The 15,394-nt window shown below is 41.9% G+C and overlaps 1 protein-coding gene across 2 annotated transcripts in view; it reads left to right on the top strand.

The window, feature by feature from the left end:
* Nucleotides 1-8,677, top strand: part of RNF144B (ring finger protein 144B) — a 159,816-nt gene extending 151,139 nt beyond the window's left edge. For both annotated transcript variants that reach the window (XM_027523985.1, XM_027523984.1), the window contains exons 7-8: nucleotides 3,888-3,977; nucleotides 5,143-8,677. In XM_027523985.1, the coding sequence (XP_027379786.1) occupies nucleotides 3,888-3,977; nucleotides 5,143-5,283 (231 nt within the window). In that variant the 3' untranslated portion in view covers nucleotides 5,284-8,677. The remainder of the gene's footprint in view (nucleotides 1-3,887; nucleotides 3,978-5,142) is intronic.
* Nucleotides 8,678-15,394: the final 6,717 nt, after the last annotated feature.

Genomic DNA, 15,394 nt, shown 5'->3' with positions numbered 1-15,394 from the left:
AACATCCTGAGCCTGCTTCTTCACATACCTCTCTCTGATTACTTTAAGTGTGTCGTCCTACCTTTAAAGGCAAGCTTTTGTTTTAGGGACATTTCCAGCTTTGGGGGCATTGTCTCATTCTGTTGTTTAAAGAACTATGAGCATGGTCGTTTGATTTTGCTCTTGTAATGAGTTACCACAGACTTGTGGCCTAAAGCAACACAGATGTGTTATCATTAGTTCTGTCCATCGGTCATCTGACATGGGTCTCCCTGGATTAAAGTCAAGTTGTCTTGGGACTGTGTTCTTTCTGGTGACTCTTGGAGAGGATCTATTTCTTTGCCTATTTTAGCTTCTAGAGGCTGCCTACATTCCTTGGCTATGGCCCCTTTTTCCATCTTTAGAGGCGACAGCATCACATCTTTCTGAGCCTTCTTCCATAGTCTTAGCTTCCAGAGCCATTCCCTCTGACTGAGGGAGAAAACGTCTGAGAAAACGTTTCTGCCTTTAAGGACCCATGTAATTAGATCGTGCCCTTCTGGATAATAAGGGCTAATCCCCCCACCCCACCCCAGCCCATCTCAAGGTCTTTAATCACACTTGCAAAATCCCTTCGGCCATGTAAGGTAACACATTCACATGTTTTGGGGAATAGATCATTGGCATCTTTAGGGGAGATCCTCTGAGTAGGAAATGGTAACCCACTCCAATGTTCTTGCCTGGAAAATTCCATGGACAGAAGAGCCTGGCGGGCTACAGCGCATGGGGTTGCAAAGAACATGACTGAGCACAGCACAGCACATCTTTAGGGGATCAGTTATTCTGCCTGTCACAATTAGATTGCTTTTTTCTTCTTTAATTTAAGGAGAAAAGCCATTTAAATGAGTGGCATCTCTTAATTACTATTTCGTTCATGAGCGTGACAGCAAGATTGTTACTGCTCTCCCAGGGTTCCCTTCCCACATAAGGGATCTGGTCTAATTGTTCTTTCCCCCCGCTATTTGTGAGGTATGTCTTTTCAAGTTCGGGTACAGTTCCATTCAGTCCAGTGCTGAGGCTAATGGTAACCTCATTTAAAAGGTAATATGAAGAATTGGTGAGAATTCTATTGTTTTCAATTCTAGTGTTTTACAGTTTGCAGCGACATATTCCCTTTAGATATTCCCTATTTTGGCAGTTTGTTTATAGTTATTCCCTGTTTTGGCAATTCGGACCTTTAAAATATGTTTGTATCAGTGTAAGCCCTCAGTCACGGTTGGATGGGTGGCTCTTCTTTTTGCAATTTTTTGTTTTAATTGCTTGAAAGTGAAAGTTTCTCAGTTGTGTCCGACTGTTTGTGCCCCATGGACTATACAGTCCATGGAATTCTCCAGGCCAGAATATTGGAGTGGGTAGCCTTTCCCCTCTCCAGGGGATCTTTCCAACCCAGGGATCGAACCCAGGTCTCCCGCATTGCAGGCGGATTCTTTACCAGCTGAGCCACAAGGGAAGCCCTTTAATTGCTTTGTTTGTTTCAGTTTGTATCGGTCTTTAGCATTATACACACTCAGTGAATGCAGTTAACATGGCTGCGTGCTGGCCACCACATGCCTGGTTTTTAACTAAAAATTAGATAAGTTATTTAGGCTGACATCTATGAGTAAGAATCTTAATCAGCTTGATGTCAGGGTTTCAGGAAGGCATATGCATTGGGGAGGAGAAATTTGACCTTTTAGACTCTAGAATCTCCATGACTCAGGTTGACAGACAGGTGTTCATTCTGTTAAAAAATGTGATTTGTTATAACCCCTTGAATTACAATTAAGTTTGAATTATAATAATGTTTGATATTTGAGATGTCTCCTAATTCCAAATGAATGATACTCTGGATGAGGGTATGACTCATGATTATGTACCCCTCATGCTTTACAAATGAAACAAATCCAGTTTTTTCCCCTTCAGGTTTAACCAGCTTGTTAATAGGATTCACATCCACAGAGGTTGAGCCCATGAGGTTCTCTTTAGGAGGCAAGAGCCTAGGGGAATAAATATGTGTGCCAGATCGCTGCATCCTTCGGCTGAAATGTGTTCTGGGTGTGGTGTTGCAAAGAACACAGTGTTGTCGCTTGAACTGTTCTGGTTCTCGAGGTGAAATGGTACAGACATGAAATTGCTAGGTGCGCGGCATCTTCTGGTCATTGTGTTTTGAGGCCTCATTTTCCTGGATTTTGGCCAGGGACCGTTGGCTTGTGGGTCACGATGTGTTTCTGTAGCCAAGTGTTCCGTGTCAGATGATGGTGTTGGTCTTTATTTATAGGGAAGTTTTAGTGTCGGTCTAGAGGAAGGGGGATTGTCCACAAGCCAAGCCTGAGACCAACACCAAAAAGAGTGATTTTGAGTTTTGCTCTGGGGAGTTGGGTTTGTTCCCGCCTTGATTCTCATCTCCACTGTTTCAGAGGATGAGATAGTCTTCATCCTCTGCTTTGGGATCCTCAGAGACTTGTCCCCTTGGGTTCTATCTTCTCTCTCCTATGACTTCAGCTTCCATTCCCTGCTCTCTAACCTACCCATGGATTCAGTTATGTCCCATTTAACAACAAGTAACACTTTTCTCAAGGCTGCAGCTTTGCCTTGCTGCCATTCTGTTTCTCTCCTTCCTTTAGAAGCCAAGCCTCTAGCTGTTGACACTCCAGTCATTGCAGTGACTCAGATAGCCAGACCCTGACTGTGTTCTCTCAAGGCTTTGAGTGATTCCTTCTGAGTAAAATCCAATGGATACTTTAGTCCTCCCCTTTCCTAGATTCTCTGCTGCCTTTGACATCTTGATCACCTCCATTCCAGTGAGACCATCTCCTCTGATTTCCTTTCTGGCTGCTGCTCAATTTCCTTTCCAGGTTCTTCTTTGGTCTACTCTTTTGTTTTCTCCCAAATTTGTGTAGAATAGTCACTTTATTAGTCAAAGTTATCCAGAGAGACAGACCCAATAGAATAGATAGGTGGGTAGATAGATTGATTCTTGGGGATTTAGCATAAGGTATTTTTTCACATGGTATTGGAGGCTGAGAAGTCCCATGAGCAGCTGTCTGTGAGCTGGTCGGCCCAGGAAAACCAGCAGTGTCCTTCAAAGCTCAGGGAGCCAGAGAACAATGTTGTATATTCCAGTTCAAGTCTGAATGCCTGAGAAACAGAAGTGCCAAGGGCAAGAGAAGATTCCAGCTGAAGTGGTCAGGGAGACAGTATTCCCCTTGGCCTGCTCTTAAATATGTGTCTTCTATACCCTCTCCCTGGGTGTAATCTCATCTACTTCTCTGGATTCTTTGGCCCAAGGACACTGTTTCCCAAGTCTTCTTCCCAGAATCCAGATATGTATAATCAGCTGCCTTTTGAACAGCACTGCTTGTACGTCTCAAGTTCAACACGTCCAAACTGTGGCCATCATCTTCCCAACAGAATCCTTCTCTATGTTGTCCCTTCCCTCAACAAAGTCCCTGCCTCCTACCCAGTGCTTCTCCCTCATCTGGGGTTTCTTCTCCCTGGTTCCCCATCCCATAGTTACCTACATAATTCTGCATGACTGTATTTACCTCTTGTCTGTCTCAGCCACTGGCGTGTTATCTCAGCTGGTTTACGACAGCCTTTTAGCTATCTCCTTCAAGGTTCTTTCATTCCATACTGCACTTCTACTAGAGTTACCTTTCAAAGATAATCAGTCAGGTCGTTAATCTTCTTTAGAATCAATAAAGAGTCTCAGGGACTATAATCTGTTTTCACGCAATGATTTATAAAACTACTATCATCTAAGAATTGTCACTTGAGAGTTCTTAGAGGCCATCGTTAATTTTATCCACTGAGGTGATCTGATGGGGTTAGTACCTGTCTCTCGATTCAAAAACTGTGTGTTTACCAAAACCTCTCTCTTTGTTTTTCAGAATGACATTTTCCTCAGACACTATGACAGAGGGCCGTGTAGGAATAAGCTTGGCCACTCAAGAGCCTCAGTGATGTGGAACCGAACACAGGTACCCCGACCTTAGGAGGAGCATAAGAGAAGCCAGGCTTTGAATGGGTTGAAAAGCCCACCTACTCAGTTTCCCCGCCTCTATTCCCTTCTTACTCATCCCAGCCTGAGAGGTTCTGGGAAACTTCTGGGCGTGAAGTTAATCCAGAAGCCCAGTCTCCTAGAGAAGTGGAGAGTCAGGGCGACAGAGCAGACAAGAATCAGACTGGCCAAAGAGTTCGTTCAGGTTTTTCTGTAATACCTTATGGAAAACACTCCAGCAGAATAAAGGCAAAGCCGAATGCTCGTTTCTCCTGAAAAAAACTGGTAGAGTGAATTCCCTAGAGCCCTTTGGGGCATATTTGCTATGGAAGGCAGAAGTCTTAAAATCCCATGAGCTGTGTTGGGGCATGGAAGCCTCTGTACATACCGTTGTGTGCTTACGTGGCAGGCTCAAAGGGAGTCCTGAGATTTATTTTTAAGAGTTTTTCATGTTCCTTTTGAGGAAGTTGGTGTTCATAGCCTAGTAGCCATTATTAACATCCCTCTGAGGATGTTACCGTTTCCTCTGAGACTGCTGAGAAACAAGTAGAGAGGCAGCCAACACCGACAGTTCGTGATCCCACTGAGCTTGCGCCAGAGCCTGAGTGAGCATTTGGTTTGTCCTTGGTGTCTCCCTGCTTTATCTCCAGTTTAGACCATTGCCGGGCACTGGATGGAAGCTCTCATATTTGTAACTGCGTCATGTGCCTGAGACGGTGTCTTAGTTCGAGCCGCTGTAACAAGTGACCATAGAATGGAAGACTCAGACCACATATTTATTTCTCATGGTTCTGAAGACTGAAAGTCTGAGACTCAGGTGCCAGTGTTGTTGAGTTCTGATGAGGACACCCTTTGTGGCTTATAGATGGCATTCTTCTCACTGTGTCCTCACATGGCAGAGAGTAGAGAAGAAACCAGCTCTCTTGTGTGGCTTCTTATAAGGGTGCTAATCCCATCATGAGGACTCCACCCTCATGGCCTAATTACTTACCAAGGTTCCCATTTCCACACATCGTCCTCCACTTAGGGATTAGAGTTTCAATCTATGAAATTTTAGCAGGGGGCAAGAGCAGTCCACAGCTGATGGTGGTGTATATACATAGAAAGACTGACGTGCTGAATAGGCTTTTCTTCTACATTTCCAGGTGGTTGGGATTCTCGTGGGGTTGGGCATCATCGCCTTGGTGACTTCGCCCTTGCTGCTTCTGGCTTCCCCGTGCATCATCTGCTGTGTCTGCAAGTCCTGCCGGGGCAAGAAGAAAAAGCATGACCCGTCCACAACCTAAAGAGCTCAGTTCGTGTCCGTGTGCCGCAGGTGTCTGGGTTATACAAGACTGCAGTGCTAAAACCCCACTTAATGAACTCACCTTCTCCTCCCTGCCAAACTTTGGAAGTGCCTCTGTGTCCAGACTTTGAACTTGCCTGCCCACCTTTGGCATCCATAAAGGCCAAGCGCTTTTGTGTGTGTTCCTGTGTAAAGAGAGCCCAGGTTCAACAGTCCAGACTGTGTCTGTGGAGTGTGTTGAGAAGCTCTGGGTTGATGAAGAGAAACTAACACATCATCGTGTTATCATTCAAAGGCTTCCCCAGTGGACTGTTCAACTTCCCACCAAATCCATGAAGCCTGAATGAACACTCGGTATAATAAATGCACTGCCAACCATCACGACACACACTCTCACTGAGAAGCCAGAGTCTGTCCTGGGTTGATTTGACCATCACAAGAAGCATAAAGAAAACCTCCTGTAGGAGGGGAAGAATAAGACTGTTTAAGGGGAAATTCTTGTAAGAATTGTTATTCTCATGGGAATTATAAGAGGGCTGCTTATCTTGGGAGTTGATATGGTGGTTCTGCCGGTTACTGGGCGTGCTGATTTCGCCAGTAAGTTGGCAGAAACACAATAGGTTTCTCCTGTGTGATCTCAGCTTCAAGCCAGAGAGACTGCTATGCCAAGGGAGTTGGCCCTTCCCAGAAAAAGGGCTGCATGCAGCAGGTGAAACCGTCTGGTCTAATTTAGCATCTGTCCCTTGGGTGATCAACTTTGCCTCCAGCCAGTAGTGGTGGTCTGCAGGATTGTTTAATATGAAGTTTGGGTAAAGTGGCAGGGATTCAGAATCGTCATCGTAGGTATCAGGGACCTTTCTTGAGCTCTCTGTTCATGTGCCCAACAGGTTTAGAATTGGACCTACCAGTACCCACCAAGAGTGAATATTAAAGTCATAGATATATCCAGAATCTATGTAACTTGCCACTTAACTAAAGTTTGAATCCATTGGGCATGAATGGATATCTCCAATAGTACACACAAAATACGTGTTTACTTGAAACCCATTCTGTCTTCTGGGGCTGATATGGTTTATTATAAATCAACCTAATTTTTTTTGCATATTATATATGTCAGTTTTGGTTACAAGTGCATTAAGTTACCCAAAGGTTTCGACTCATAACTCTTAAAGCAGTACTCAGTATGATGCCCTGTCAGTTTGTAAAACACAGATCGATAATCAAATTATTTATGTATTTTCGAACACAGTTCAGAGCAGGCCTCTTCCCAGCAAAGTTTTGCTCTTTCAGCATCTGTTCAGGTGATCTTGAGTACCTTTTGTATGTACAGGGCAGTGATGTAACAACAGAAAATACCTGAGAAACAAAATGTCCATGCTTTCTGCATCTTTAACACTTTGTGTTTGTATCACCTCATGGTGGCTTATTTTTCCTGTTGTACCATCCAGTCAGATTTTGAATAAACGAGTTTTGAAAAGACAGTACCTTTTACTATAATTGCCATTAGCAAAGTAGCCTGGTACTTCATGAGAACGGTATTAAATATTAGTGGACGGCTCTTTCTGAAGCTCGGAGTACCACATCAGGACCTAGGATATTTTCTGAGGTCACTGGACAACTAGACTATTGTATTGCTGCTATCCCTGACCTGTTATTACAGAATGATGCTTTGCCTATGTAATGGATTATATTCTAAGTGGGGATGTGTATATTAAGGAACTTTAATTCACAAGTACATATTGATATCCAATGTATGTAAAATACATCTGTTGGTTGTGTACATTTTTATTTACAGTTTGTATAGAACATAGATGAGAACTCTGGGAAAAATTTTGAATGGCAGCCCACCCCAAACTATTTTTTATCATTCATTAGAGATTTCTCAATAGTGTCTTTATTTTCCTTTGAAACTATAAATACGTCAGAAAAAAAAATCAGTATCTTCTTCTATCACTGTTTTGTACTAGTATAAATATAAATGGACACAGATTTGAATACTTTTCTTTGTCTTACACTGCCTCATTATAGAACAGGGCATTTACAGCTGCTCAGGGGATCACAGGGACTCAACTGAAATTGAAATTTTGTATCAAGAATGTCCGTCATGGCAATGTACTCCCCCACATTAATATACTCTCCAAGCTTGGATCCAGAAGAATCTTTAAACAGGGGCTGATTTCACGTAACCTAAAGTGCTACGTTATCAGAAGCAGAGCTCTGGAATTTGAAGAAAAGGAGGAAGAAAGCATTAATGCTCTTTCCTTGGCAAATTGAAAGAATATGTCTTCTCACAGAAATACTATGAAAGAATTAGCTTACTTTTTTGTGGGGAGTGGGGAGTGTTTGTCCAATAGATTTGAAATAACTGGATTTAAGTTTTTAAATGTTGAAAAGTGCCTGAAAATTGGTTGATTTCTTAAATCGCTCAACAGTTTGGGTTGTGTGAGACTGTTGGAATCAACAGGAACGGGTTGGTTGGTTAACCCAAATATATCTCTGGTGCATCAGAGGGCAAGCTGCAAGCCAGTCTAGAGATTGTGTTTATAATGGGGAAAGCTGACAACTTTGATAACAGACTGATGCTTTCGTTTTGTATAACTGGCCAGAGAAAGGGTTGAACCTTGTCTCCTTCCTGTTTGTCAGCTCTGTTCTTTGCTAGTGATCTCTGTCTGTCCTAGGAAGAACTATGGGTCTATTTAATGATATTTGGATGTCGTGGCAAAAATCTGTGTTTGGGGTATTGTAGTCCACTTGAAACAGAAATTCAAAAAATCCTTCACCGCATTGTCATCTGGAAGGAATAACTCAGCATCCAGGTGAGGTGGGGAGGTGAAGAAGAAAACCATATGGAAGCAAATTTTGGAAACTTAGGCATCCTGTGTTCATGCCATGAATGTTTACTCCTGACTTGAAACCTCTAGTTTGAAAGAGGCCTTTGAAAAAACAAACAACTCACAGTATAAATTTTCTTGTAGCTGGCATCACAAAAATCCTTACCTATTCAGGTTTGAAAATCTGTGTTGGTTTGAATGTTAATCACTGTTTCTTAGAACCCCAAAATGTCTCTTAAAAACTATGTAGAATCTAAATGTGTATTACTTTAGCCTTCCCTACACAGTGCTTCTAAAAAACTGTCTGTTCATGAATGGATACCTTCATGTATATAGAATATGTGTATATGTGTGGTTTGAAAGAGTTTCAGAATGCCTTAGATGAATGACATTTTATAAAACTGTTACAGTGGCTATCTATAGGCTATTACATCTCTGTTGATTCATGATCCAGAAAGTTTTGTTCTGTATTTAAGAAATTGCTGTTGTGTTATATTTTTCCAAGTATTTGAAAGGAAAACACCTGGCCTCTCTGGCCCCAATAAATGTGGAGCAGGAAATCAAGTGTGTTATTTTTTGTTATGGTGTGTAGTTCTAGACACATTCAGTTTTATCATGAAGGCGCCAACCGGGTCACTATTAAATCTCAAGTTTGGAATTCAAAAAAAGTAACTTCTGTAATATCGTATGTGGAAGTAACTCTTGTTACCTTGTTTCTTAAAAGAAGTAAGAGCAAGTGTGATGCCTTCACTCATTGAAGACTTTTTTTTATTTTATTGGAGGAAAATTGCTTTACAATATTGTGTTGGCCTCTGCCATAGTGAAAGTGAAAGTCACTCAGTCATGTCCGACTCTTTGTGACCCCATGGACTGTGTCCATGGAATTCTCCAGGCCAGAATACTGGAGTGGGTAGCCTTTCCCTTCTCTAGGGGATCTTCCCAACCCAGGGATTGAACCTAGGTCTCCCACATTGCGGGTGGATTCTTTACCAGCTGAGCCACAAGGGAAGCCCGAGAATAATGGAGTGGGTAGCCTATCCCTTCTTCAGGGGATCTTCCCGACCCAGGAATCAACCCGGGGTCTCCTGCATTGGAGGCAGATTCTTTACTGACTGAGCTATGAGGGAGGCCTCTGCCGTACATCAGCATAAATCAGTATACCTATGTCCCCTCCCTCCTTCCTGAACCCCCCTCCCATCTCCTACCCCATCCCACTCCTCTAGGTTGTCACACAGCTCTGGATGGAGCTTCCTGTGTCACACAGCAAATTCCCACTAGCTAGCTGTTTTAAATATAGTAATGTATATGTTTCCATACTTCTCTCAGTTCATTCCACTCTCTCCTTCCCTCACTGTGTTCACGAGTCTGTTTTCTATGTCTGCGATTCCTGCTGCAGACTTTCTTGTTGTGTATGTGATATTCCACACTGCCAATACACAGGCACTGATTACTATCCAGAAAAAAACACAAAATAATTTAGATCTTTGATGATCCTGATAAAAAATGCTGCCAGGCAGCAGAGCTATTAGTTCTGTTAAATTTGTGCTGGGCTCTGTGCACTTTTTCTAACCTTCTAAAAGTCTGTTAGAATGTGTTTCCTTGTTATAATTTTTTAAAGAAAGGGTTTACACGTGGAGGGTTAACTTCAGGTCATTTCCATTTGATTAGTATTCAAGGCAGGACTAGCCTGAAGTTGAGTGCCAGAAGTTGGTTAACAACTAGAACTTGTGTCTCTGCAAAACTGGAAGCTCACATTCCTATACTGGTGTTGATGCCTTTTTTTAATTTAATTTTATTTTATTTTTAAAATTTACAATACTTTTTATTGAATGTTATTTGCTTCTTATACAATATCTAAGTTGGTAAAGGATCCATCTGCCAATGCAGGAGATGGCAAGAGACATGGGTTCAATTCCTGTCTTGGGAAGATCCCCTGAGTCGGAAAGAGGAGTCTGGTGGGCTATAGTCCATAGGGTCACAAAGAATCGGACATGACTGAGTGACTGAGCACATACACACACACACACACATACACAATACCTGAGTACAGAGGTTTATAATTGATTTATAATTCAAATTTCATTTTCTAAACATTCAGCTTGGAGGAAATCAATAAGATCACTTAAAAACACTTTTGGGTTATGATTTCTTAATTTGCTTAATCGTCTCCTAAAATGTGAACATTATTTCATTTTCAAAGTGTGCTTATTATTTGCTGAACTTGAATTTGCATTCCCAAAGAATTATTGGATGAACCCTTTTTTTTACAGCAGTGATTTTAATTAATCCCCTAACCAGCAAATTCATTGCAATGTAAATTATGAATCGAGTGAATTAGGAGGAGAATTATAATTAGGTTTTCCTGTAATTCAATTATTTTCATTTGTTAGATAATCTAGTTTTTTAGACCCTAAAGATAGCATCCAGTTCTACATTATGAGAAAAAAATTAATTTCTTTGAATAATTTAATAGCAATTAAGTACAGTTTACTTATATATTTTTTCATATGCTTTCTAAAAGAATTTTTGAGAACAGTGTTATGAAATAAATGGAGCAGATATTGGATCTACTTCTTAGAGAAAGCAATGGTTTTGTGTACATGTCCTGCCAGGGGTCATACTATTGATAAGTGGCAGTTAGAAAAAGAATGCCATGGAGCTCCCTGGTGGTCTAGTGGTTAGGATCCTGGGCTTTCAATGCTGTAGTCTGGGTTCGATCCCTGGTTGGGGAACTGAGATCCTGTAAGTAGTATGACCAAAAAAAAAAAGAATGGCAGACTCCTTGGAAGTATGTTAATGTTCCTTCATCAGTTGGTAATTCTGAGCTTGCATTTACTCTGAAGTCTGTGAGTCCCAAGAGAATGTCCTCCTCTTCCAATTATCTGTATCAGTGGAATTTACTATTAAAGAGAATTTATTAGAGTTTGTGTTTTGGTGTGTCTGACAGCATACCTAGGGCAAAGGGCCACCCCTGAGATCAACCTGTCACTGCTTGGGGTTCAGTGAGAGGAGAAGAGCAGGAGACAGGAGGCGAATGGTGATTCCTTAGAGAAAGAGTGCAATGGCATGTATCTGACTTGCTAATACGGGAACCAGAACTATATAGCTGGGTCCATGTGCGTATTCCAAAAGCCGAAGTGTTTACCTCTTCCCCACAAATACGAGGTACATTGTCATCAGTTCCTTTTAATGTTTACAATCAAGACTCAAAAGTGATTAAGGCAGATCCAGATCTTTCCCTCTTAACATTATTAACTTGTACTCTAAAGTGTATTTGTAGCCTAGCATTAAATAAATCAATCGATGGGCAGTTTCAAAAGCAAGAAAAGGAGAGCTAAAGAAATTAATGAATTTCAGAGCTATATAAAGAAGTGCTTTGAATTTCACTTTCTGCATAAAGTTTGTCTTTCAGTTTTGTCAATTTTCCTTTTTTATGTGTATTAAAACTAGGATTCAGGCTTTTGATGAGAAGCATATTAAGTCTGTGGAGAAGGCAATGGCAACCCACTCCAGCACTCTTGCCTGGAGAATCGTAGGGATGGCAGAGCCTGGTGGGCTGCCGTCTATGCGGTCGCACAGAGTCAGACACGACTGAAGCAACTTAGCAGCAGCAGCAGCAGATTAAGTCTGATGTTAGCCATTTTATCTTGTGGTTCCCTAGTGACCTGGCATGATGTAAGGGGATATATTTTCTTTTGAGGGGAGTGGATGGGTGGTTGACATTTACGCTATTGAACGTATTTAAATAAAATGAACATGAAGATTTTCTCGAGGTGAGTTTTAAGACTTTTGATTATTCATCGGCCCTGGCTGAATTTTTTTGAAGTCAAGCCAGTTTGTTTAAATAAAAGCAAACAGGTCCAGAAATCCACACACTGCCCCACGTGGTGTGTTCCAAATTCCAGCCTGGTCCTAGGACTTATGCACCACAAGGGCACTTGAACAAGGTTGGGAGAGTGTTGATCGATCTGTGTCACCCCGGGCATAGAACCCGGAGGCAACATCATCTGACCTCCCTGCCCTCTGCCAGTCCTGGCAGTGTGGGGCTGGGAGGGGGAGCGGGCAGACACCTGCCTTGTCATAAGTGGCTTCAGTTCCAGTCTGGCTTTGCTCTTCACCGGTGGTGTGATGTGGGGCCAACCGCTTATCACATGGTGTCATTTCATCCGTCTTAGCTCAGGCTTCATTTCATCCGTCTTAGCTCAGGCTTCGGAGGATAGGTTGAGATCACGAATGTCAAAGAGCATCTAAGAGTTCTTTGATAGGAAGGGAAGGGGAGGGAGCCGGTGTACAGGGTGTTCTGTGGCTCTGAGTTTGAGTGACGAGTTTGCAGCCAGACACTTTCCAAATAAGAAAAGAACTGGGATGCTGCTGCTAAGTCGCTTCAGTCACATCGACTCTGCGGCCCCATAGACCGTAGCCTGCCAGGCTCCTCTGTCCATGGGATTCTCCAAGCAAGCATACCGAAGTGGGTTGCCTTGCCCTCCTCCAGGGGACCGTCCCAACCCAGAGATCGAAACTGCATCTCTTATGTCTCCTGCATTGGCAGGCAAGGTTCTTTACTACTAGTACCACCATGTTCCAAAGGAGAAAAGAAAACTGGGAGGGGGTTCCCCAAAATACATTTCAAGCTCGTGAATGTGTGTTAGGGAGGAATGACTTCCTCAGGAAATAAGTTATCTTTTTAGATTCAAAATAATTCCTCCACATTGCTTATTCACGAATAGTTCACAAGCATTTGGCTGATTTTGTGCTCAATTAGAATGGGGGATTTAGAGAGAAAAATGCAGAGTGCACATCTGTACAATGAATCTTTTTCTCGGGTGTAGTTTATGGTAAAAAACTTGCATTTACAACATGCCTCATGGTGGGCAAAGTACTTTCAAACACATTTCCCTTGACTCTTCATGCTATTCTAGGAAGTAAATATTACTATGCCCCTCCTCCGATTTAGAGATGGGAGCAGAGACTCAGGGGCTAGGCAACATGGCATAAGCTCATGAAGTGTGTTGGCAGCAAAACTAGAATTTGAATCCACACCTTGCATGAGCCAGCCCAGGGCCTCTTAGCATTATTTTAATTTTTAAAGTCGTGACTTAAAGCCACACATCCATTAATCTCAGTTTCTGTACATCAGAAATCTGGCATGATGTAGTTGGATCTCTGCTCCGGCTCTCGCTGGGCTTCAAGAACAAGGTGTTGGCCCGGGAGTGTTTTCATCTGGGGCTCAGGGTTCTCTTCCAAGCTCACTGGTTGTTGGCAGAATCCAGTTCCTTCTCACAGCTTCCATGTTGTGCCCTCTGTCTTCAAGCCGTGTCGAGTCCTTCCCATAATTCAGATCTCTTTGACATCTTCTTCAGCTGCATCTTTCTGACTTCCATACTTTTAATTAAGTGGTCAATAGGAACGCAAATTTGTCAGTTTCAGTAGGAAATTTAACTTTTTGCTGTTGTTTCCCTGTCCCGTGAAACTAAGCAGTTTGCAGATATGATAGCATCAGCTGGAAGAAACCACAAACTCAGGGAAAAGTTAAGAGCAATATCTATCTTCCTGAAGGGGAACTGTTGCTCTGAAGTTTCAGTTAAGCCTGGCTATGGTCAAGGCGTTAATTGTAACCTCGCTTCTGGCTGGTGTCCTGGGAACGTCTGCTTGGTTTTTACAGGAAGCAGATTTTTTCACATGGGCTTAGAAGAAAACCTGATCTCATCTTTCTAAACAAATCTTCAGAAGGTTCATTACTGGACTGGATCTTGTGTTGGATTCAGGAAGGACAACTCCTTTCAATAGTTGGCTTGAAGTACAGGAGGGTGATTCCACCCAAGTCAGACGTATAAAGACTGGATTTCAGTTAACCAGTTGCTGAAGTCAGGGTCACCACCTCTTCCCTTTTCCCACACCAATACAGGGATACAGATACTGACCAGATGCTTTAGATGTTTTAAAGTAGAAAAAAAATTTCAGATGTGATTTTCTGATATGCTATTCAAATGCCATCTGCAGATAAATGGAAGAGATTAAAGAGTTTTAAGTTATAAATGAGGGGTCACAAGAGTATGATGTAGGATCAAGTTTTGGGTCAGTACAATAGAGTCACTCAAAAAATGTCTCCTCTGGGAATCAACCTACCTGACTTTAGGCTCTACTACAAAGCCACAGTCATCAAGACAGTATGGTACTGGCACAAAGACAGAAATATAGATCAATGGAACAAAATAGAAAGCCCAGAGATAAATCCACACACATATGGACACCTTATCTTTGGCAAAGGAGGCAAGAATATACAATGGATTAAAGACAATCTCTTTAACAAGTGGTGCTGGGAAATCTGGTCAACCACTTGTAAAAGAATGAAACTAGAACACTTTCTAACACCACACACAAAAATAAACTCAAAATGGATTAAAGATCTAAACGTAAGACCAGAAACTATAAAACTCCTAGAGGAGAACATAGGTAAAACACTCTCCAACATACATCACAGAAGGATCCTCTATGACCCACCTCCCAGAATATTGGAAATAAAAGCAAAAATAAACAAATGGGACCTAATTAAACTTAAAAGCTTCTGCACAACAAAGGAAACTATTAGCAAGGTGAAAAGACAGCCTTCAGAATGGGAGAAAATAATAGCAAATGAAACAACTGACAAACAACTAATCTCAAAAATATACAAGCAACTCCTACAGCTCAACTCCAGAAAAATAAATGACCCAATCAAAAAATGGGCCAAAGAACTAAATAGACATTTCTCCAAAGAAGACATACAGATGGCTAACAAATACATGAAAAGATGCTCAACATCACTCATTATCAGAGAAATGCAAATCAAAACCTCTATGAGGTACCATTTCACACCAGTCAGAATGGCTGTGATCCAAAAGTCTACAAGCAATAAATGCTGGAGAGGGTGTGGAGAAAAGGGAACCCTCTTACATTTGCATTTGGTGGGAATGCAAACTAGTACAGCCACTATGGAGAACAGTGTGGAGATTCCTTTAAAAACTGGAACTAGAACTGCCTTATGATCCAGCAATCCCACTGCTGGGCATACACACTGAGGAAACCAGAAAGGAAAGAGACACGTGTATCCCAATGTTCATCGCAGCACTGTTTATAATAGCCAGGACATGGAAGCAACCTAGATGTCCATCAGCAGATGAATGGATAAGAAAGCCATGGTACATATACACAATGGAGTATTACTCAGCCATTAAAAAGAATACATTTGAATCAGTTCTAATGAGGTGGATGAAACTGGAGCCTATTATACAGAGTGAAGTA

The sequence above is a fragment of the Bos indicus x Bos taurus genome, chromosome 23, assembly GCF_003369695.1.
Source record: "Bos indicus x Bos taurus breed Angus x Brahman F1 hybrid chromosome 23, Bos_hybrid_MaternalHap_v2.0, whole genome shotgun sequence".
Classification (NCBI taxonomy): Eukaryota; Metazoa; Chordata; class Mammalia; order Artiodactyla; family Bovidae; genus Bos; species Bos indicus x Bos taurus.
Note: the sequence above shows the minus strand (reverse complement) of the source record. Positions and strands in the feature narration are given on the sequence as shown.